Source organism: Protobothrops mucrosquamatus, unplaced genomic scaffold (assembly GCF_001527695.2).
Source record: "Protobothrops mucrosquamatus isolate PMUCROS unplaced genomic scaffold, P.Mucros_1.0 scaffold3081, whole genome shotgun sequence".
Classification (NCBI taxonomy): domain Eukaryota; kingdom Metazoa; phylum Chordata; class Lepidosauria; order Squamata; family Viperidae; genus Protobothrops; species Protobothrops mucrosquamatus.
Genome location: NW_015389091.1, coordinates 1 through 7,950, shown reverse-complemented (window position 1 = coordinate 7,950; position 7,950 = coordinate 1). Strand labels below are relative to the sequence as shown.

Below are 7,950 nucleotides of genomic sequence, written 5' to 3'. Positions count from 1 at the left end.
AGCTACAGAAATTATATTCGAATGGATAGCACAAATTCAGAATAACATTAGCCTTGGTTAAGATTTGATTATGTTAAGTAGGATTTTCTGTTCTGCCCTGATTTCGATGTGGTTTCAAAAGGTACTTTGATTACAGATGTGGTTGACATGTGGAAGCTAAGCTATCAATTGAGAGACACCTCTAACATGTTCTTGGGAATGAAAACAATTATCAGATTTCAAGCACTTGGAATGTGGAACCGGATTTACATCTGATATATCCTCCTAGGGAGGGCATATTAAAGCCAGTGATTCTTTATTTTGATTTTAAACAAAATGATTTTTAAGTTCTTCTTTTGGAAAAATTATGAAAAAATAGCAGATTAAACACAGAAAACCATAATCAAATTTCCATCTCAGTTAATGTCTTTATTAGACCACTCGTGATTTTACAAAATGATTTTCTGATTTCAACAATTCAGGAGGCAGAGTTCTAAAAAAAAAAAAAAAGTTAGTGTAGAGCAGGGGTAGGCAACCTTGGCTCTTTTATGAGTCGTGGACTTCAACTCCCAGAATTCCTGAGCCAGCTGTGCTGGCCCAGGAATTCTGGGAATTGAAGTCCACAACTCATAAAAGAGCCAAGATTGCCTACCCCTGGTGTAGAGACATAGGCAAGAATTTACAGCTCACTTTTCAAGATCACCTACAAATTTTGTAGCTAATATTAATGAAGAAGAGAGTTAACAAAATGACATGTGTGTGTCTAATTTTAAAAAACATATTTATATAAACATTGTGTTAGGAAAAAATATGGCTGTTCATATTCAAAGCAGAGATGCATGCAGAGTTTAGTAAAAAATATTCAAGGTGATAGCCATGCTAGGTGACACACATAAAAAATGGTGGAACTTTGATTGCACTATGATAGCCAACACTGTGACTTTTTTTAACCATATCCCAGGATATTCCCAGTTCAAAGATGGGGAAAAAACTGCTCTATATTTTAAATAGGCAGGACCAATTCATTCTTACTACCAATTGTGTATGGAACACTTTTGATGTGTTAAATGGAAGGAAAGCAGGCAGAATTGATGTTTCAGTTAAGGTATGATATACACTAGAGGAAGACATTAAAATTATTTACAAGGTTACTTCTTTAGGAGCTAAACTTTTAGAATCTAAAACAGCTCACTCAAAAAAGCCAACAGGAAAGAACCTCACATTTTCCATCTGTTTCTGTCTTTTGGAAGGTAAAATTAGATAACAAAATAATCTATTTCCTATGTTAACATCTCTGCAATGAAATCAACAAAAGTAACAGGAAAGAAATGAGAAACACTTTTCTCAGTGTAATATATCTAATTTAGCTGATGCTAGAAAAAAAAATAGTATTTTTTGTACATACTCTTGAAAACTATTTTGAATCTATAACAATCTATTACAACTAGACCAGTTTAAATTAAACAGTTCTTAAGTTAAGAATGAAATATTCTTAATTTGGACTTTACTTTTACTGTTTGGACTGTTGTGTGTTTTGAAAAATAGATTATTTAGAATCTAATTATGTTGCACTTCAGTCTTTAAATAATTAACCTAGCATATACATAACAATATACGATGTTTTCCATGGTGAGCTTAACATCAATAACAACATTTATTAAAAAGGCTAAAATAATTTCTGGTGGTATTATCTGTACATTAAAATTTTGTTTAGTCACAAACTTTCACTTTTCACATTCTGGGCAAGGAGTGATCATGTATCCTAGCAAAAGATGTTACATATGTGCATAAGTGTAGTCAGTAGCATATGCCTTTTTAAAAATATCAAACATGCAAAGAAGCAAAAATAAGTCCAAAATATCTATATTACATCCAGAAATGTCAACTTTGCAACCAATATTTCTCATCCATAACTATGGCACCCTAAGGATACCTGGATACATGCAAATGCTTCTCTGGGATCAGTAACGCAGCAGGAATTGCATTTTCCTTCTGGTAACAGGTTGTTGGGAAATACCAAACATGACCTTGAGAATTCCAATGTTTGTTACAATTTTTTCTGGATGTGGTTGGAAAGAGGCCTAGAAATGCCAGCACAAATACATCACACTTGCTGAACATGCACACGCAACTAATTACAATCTTCAATTATATGTGATATATCTAAAATGAGATGAGCTGTCTCAACTGCAACTTGCAAACCGTTCCGTTTTGCGGCAAAACAATCTAGGACAAGCTGATCAGCAGAGGTGAGAGAGGACTCATTCACACAATTTTGGGGAAGGAAAGAAACAGAACGACAATTTAACATCTTCCAGTTGAGGCCTTCCTGTTTGTTGCAAACCCCACACCCACACTTTTGAACAAAATCTGACCATTCAGAGTTGCTAGGAATGTTAGGTGGAATAGACCACGAATGACCCCAATGGGTATCAGTGAGAACATCACCACTGTCATGCTCCAGAGAGCGAGCAATGGACTCCAGTGAGTGGCAAAAACAATCAGTTACTAAGTGGAATTCCTCTGAAGAACAGCCTAGATCTTCCAAGGTGCCTTCTGATACACTACAACTCTAGAACAGAGAGGGAGGAAATGAAAGTTGTTGTTACTCTTTGACCTACTATGTTTTATAGCTCAATTTAAGATTATCTGGAAGGAGACCCATTGTGCTTTATGAGTTAAACTCCCAGATAAGTGTCAAATACCATGATGGTAGTCCTCGACTTATGATTGTAATGGAACCTGCCCTTCACGGTTGTAAGTCATGGAGGCTGTAAAGTGAGTCACCCATGTGACCAACCCAATTTTACAACCCTTTTTGCAGCGGTTGTTAAGTAAACCAATGGTTCGCTAGAGGCCTGCTTTGCTGAAAACCAGAAGTAAATGCTGGCTTTTGGCAAAAGCATCAAAAACATGACCATGGGATTTAGAAATGGACATAAATGTGGGCCAGCTGCAAAGTGAAGTGGCCAAGGGGAGGGAAGCAACCACTGGAACTTCAAAGGTAGGACATAGGAAGATCTGTCGTATCTTCATATGGTCATTTAAGTGACCAATCATAAGTCAAGGACTACTTGTAAGTCCTCTTGCATGAGTAAGGTTCATTGCCTGAAAATGAAGAGATAATTGAGGTCCCATTACAGTCCTAAAAAAACAAATGTGCCCATATTAATGTTTTCTGTTCTGTCTCAATGTAACATTATTGCTGGGAAAGAATTGTGTGTCCTTCAAATGCATTGTCAAAGAACATAACTGGTTTGCATTTATTTTCCAACACAGGGCCTTTGCATACTTTTCCTGCAAATGCAATACCTAGCCAGAATTGGCTGATCCAGAAAAAAAAACAATATAAACAGGACCTGATTTGGTTAATATGGATGGGAGGTCACCAGGAGATCCCAAGCTAAAGTCAAGCTAAACTGGGAACAATAACAGCAACAACAAAAAAAAAAAAACCCCAAACAAATGAAAAGCCAGGAAAAGGCAATGGCAAATCATTTCTGCATTATTACTCAGAAAATTACATGAACATGAAGTCACTAGTAATTGCTTTATCCATAGCCTTAATATTGATTTTGTAATACACAAATATAGAGAGACATACATGTTTGAAATGTTATATAATAGACAGCATGTAGTCTCATTAAGCTGTTTCATCTGTACTCATAAGCATGTATACATTGAGGAGCCTTAAACAATTTAAATATCCCCCCCCCTGAAACTCTCAAACCTTGTGCTTTATGTAGGAGGACACATGAGTTTCGGTACAGCCTCCGCCCAGCAAAATCCATGGATCTTTGACTGTTAACTGCAAAGCATGTTCAGCAGTTTGACAAGCAAGCTGCAGAGGGGAAGAAAAAAGCCAAATACTTGTATTATAGAAGCTGGTATTTTCTCCTTCAAACAGAACAGGAAAAAAAATTCTCCAATTAATTTATCCTCCCTTTCTGCAAAGGAATTCTGGTTTAGTAGATATATTACTTATCCCATTTTATTGGCTCAGTAACACTACAGATTGACATAGATTGTTCCAGATATTTCAATCTGCTTTTATACAGCTTGAAAGTCAATTAATGTAACATTTAAATACTTAGCAAACCATGTAGGTACCGTGTTTCCCCGAAAATAAGACCCAGTCTTATTTTTTTTGCCTCCAAAAGAGGCACCAGATCTTATTTTCGGGGTGGGTGGGCGGGTCTTTTCCACTCACCTCGCGGTGATGACACCGACAGCCCTGCCCAACTGGCCCACTTCTACTGCGGCTGAAGGAACAGCTTCATTCTGCAGCTGAGAATGGAGCTCTGGCCTGCATTTTGCCGTCAAAGGCCTTTCCGGAAGGCCTGTGCAACCGAGAACCGAGCTACGGATTGAATCCGTTGAATTATTATTATTATGGATTATGCAACTCCCGTTCCTTTGAGCGAATTCATTTCAAAACTTTAGATCTTTTTTTATTTTTCCTTCCTTCCAAACAACATTTAAACAGCCAAAGAAATAATTTGCCATCTTTTCCTCATTTTTTTAAAAAAACCTCACGATTATTTTATTTTGAAGCTACTGCGATATAATCTTGGTAACTGGCTGATGGCTGACCTGTAGCAGTATGTAACCAAGGATAAATTTCCTAAGAAGCTTTCTATCTTCCTTCTCCCATCCATTTCCCAGAAGCAAAACTAGACTGGAACAGACCCCAGATTATGACCCATCCATGCTAAGTAGGTGTGATGATCGGGAACACTGCAAGCACTGCCATGGTATAAATTGTGATTCAATAGCCTGCAGCCAAGTAATTAGTCAGATAAAGCTGTGCCTAGTAAGAAATATGCCCCTTTGCGATTAAAAATGTTTACTTTTGATTAAGCTTGTAAAAGGTTTTTTCTTTTCCCTTCCTTTCGGCAATTATCTATTTTTCAAGCATGGGAGAGATTTTCTTGACCCTAAGGATTACACCACTCTTCTTCTCAGCAGAATTCTACAATATCTTCTGTCATTACTCTGTTCAGACAATTGCACTCAGCGTGTGATATGGAAACCCCATTAACTTCTAGGAACTAAACCAATAATCTCTTGATTTAAACAAACCCAGAGTTAATCTCAATGGAATTTAGCTTATTTGCAGACACTTTGCAAAGCCCCATTTATCTAATCATTTCTCATTTTTCTTTTATCACCTTATCTTTGATTAAAAAAAAGGTGAGAAGATTTCTGTGCCAATATACTTATCATGCTAATTTCCTTAAAATGGTCATTAAAAGCAGCAGATGTAAATCAAGAAACCCAATTTAATGCCTCTCAGTCTGATTTCATCAGCTCCTGACAGACTATTAGAATATTTGCCCCATAACAACACTTATACCCACTGTCCAAAACACTGTTAAATATCCACTTGTTCCATGTTGTCCAAATATTTTCATTATTATAGTTTTATTCTACCTCTTTTCCTAAAGAAACCCCTAAAATCACATTCATGATCCTCTCTATTTATATTTTCACAATACAGATAGTCCTTGACTTACGGCCACCACTGAGCCACAATTTCTGTTGTTAAGTAAGACATTTCTTAAGTGAGTTTTGCCCCATTTTACGACCTTTCTTGCCTCAGTTATTAAGCAAATTTGGCTTCCCCATTGACTTTGCTCGTCAGGTCACAAAAGAGGATCACATGACCTTGGGACAAAGCAATGGTCATAAATATGAATCCATTGGTAAGCATTTGAATTTTGATCACATGATCATGGGGAGATGCTGCAAAGGCCGTAACTGTGAAAAACGGTCATAAGTCTCTTTTTTCCATGCCGTTGTAACTTTGACCGGTCAGTAAATGAACTGTTGTAAATTGAGGACTACCTGTACAGAGAGGCTGAAAGAGGCCTACACTTACACCTGCAGCTTCACTTCATTTGACAAGAAAGAGAGGACGCTCATGACAATTATATTTTTCTCCAAACTTTATGCCAATTATATTCTTGCCTATAGATTGTATTTGTCTGCCTGGCATCCCTTCCCTAAATCATCTTTCCTCTCATTAACAAACTCTCCAGACCTGGTCCACTTTGGTTATTTGTGAAAGACTGCCACAAGCATCTTATTAGTAGTACAATGCTGATTTCCACAAACGTTTAATGGTCTAAGGTCATTATTGGTTTCATGTGTAGAGACATTAATCATTAACCAAGAGACTAACTTTCTAACAATATGCCCCTTCATCTACTGCTTGCTACAAGATATATAAAGAGATTGAATACCTTTAGTTCATCCCATGCTGTTTCATTCCTATTACAGAGTAGCAAGCTGCAGACAACTGGCTGATCAGGAATTAGATGCAAGAACCGTTTTGAATCAAAACATTGAGTCTGTAAGTCCTTTAGATGGCCGTAACAAGCAGGAGACAGGAATTGTAAAGAAGGTATTGGCTGAGAACCTAACCAATTAAGAAAAATAAAGGCATGTATTATCCCATAAACAAAGAAACCTGTTTTAAATGACTGCTGGGAATGGAAAAGTTATTTGGGATAAAAACAAATGTTTTCTAAGGCTTATATGTTTTAAAATAGAGGCAATTTAATTTGGACAAACCTTACAATTAATAGGGCTGCAAAAATTAAACAAAAAAAGTTTATATTATGAAAGTATAATTTCAGAAAAGAAGCATGTAATTTGTGAGATTTATTGCCCTAAGTCCTAAGATATCTCGGTGATAGTTAAGGACTTAAATATTCTAATAAAAAGATCCGATCAACTGAAATGAATTGTCCACATTATCCATCATAAATACTGTTAATTAATCATTTTTTCTAGTTAATTGGTGGGAGAGTCATATAGGCCCATCAGTTTTTCTAATCTATTTGATTTCTAATCTTTCTTTGAAAAGGATGGAGTGGAAATCATATTAACAGGTCATCTTCCTTTCAGATAAATATGATAGATAATTGGACACACATTATTCAGTATTGTGGAAGGCAACCTTACTATTAGTGGATGGCCCTGGAAACTGGCTGCTGTTGCTTAAGACGAGTTCTGGTTTCAGCTGAATGTTGGTCTTTAACATTTTTTGAATCATCACATGTATTTGAACCCAGACATGTCTACCAAGGCCACCAAGCGTGAGAAAACGACTCTTCACATTGATCACATTTCCAACATAAATCTGAAGTACCTTAGTTTATACCAGTGATGGCGAACCTTTTAGAGACTGAGTGCCCAAACTGCAACCCAAAACCCACTTATGCATTGTCAAGTGCCGGGTGGGTGTGGCCCGTTGGGTGGGTGTGGCCGATTGGGTGGGCGTGTCTGCGGTGGTAACGGCAGACTGGGTAGGAGTAAAAAGTTCAATCAATCAATTCCAACTTTGCAAGATCTTTTTTTTCATGAGAAGTTGAAATTGACTGATTGAACCTTTTTTTTTTTTTGCACACGGCGGCGGAGGCCTAAAATGAAAAGGTTTTATAAAACCCAGCTGAAGGCCTAGGACTGGGACGATGATGCGCGTGCCCACAGAGAGGGCCCTGAGTGCCGCCTCTGGCACCCGTGCCATAGGTTCGCCACCACTGGTTTATACCGTTCTAGACAATTTTTTCTGGAGCCATATACTAATAGTACATCATTCTATAAAAATTCTTTTAGCTGCCGATTTAAACTTCAACCATTTTAACGACATATTTTCCCACTGCATATTGTAATCCAAAGTTCTTAATCTACTTTATCACACTTACCTGTTTCAAATTTCTAAAAAAATGTATACATCTTAGCAATTACATGTTAATTATTTGTACATAGTTCAACTTCAAATTGTTTTCTGCGGCTCAATTCTAAATGCTTATCTACCTTAAAACTTTCTCTTAACTGTGTATCTGGAGACCATTGAAAACTAAATCCCTTTGCATCAATTGTTCTCTTGATGTCATCTTATGTTCTCCATGTTCCTGTTCTAATAACTCTTGATAAGTTAATTATTTTTCTTTACCTACTGTT

General features: G+C 36.8%; 1 protein-coding gene across 1 annotated transcript; it reads right to left on the bottom strand.

Annotated features, from left to right (window-relative positions):
• Nucleotides 1–1,833: 1,833 nt before the first annotated feature.
• On the bottom strand, nucleotides 1,834–7,704 carry LOC107297015 (McKusick-Kaufman/Bardet-Biedl syndromes putative chaperonin-like; the record flags this gene model as incomplete). Its single annotated transcript, XM_015826369.1, has 4 exons — nucleotides 1,834–2,551; nucleotides 3,710–3,820; nucleotides 6,225–6,400; nucleotides 7,692–7,704. Coding segments are annotated over 4 exons (741 nt in total), but the record flags the coding sequence as incomplete, so codon positions are not given.
• Between the last annotated feature and the right edge of the window lie 246 nt (nucleotides 7,705–7,950).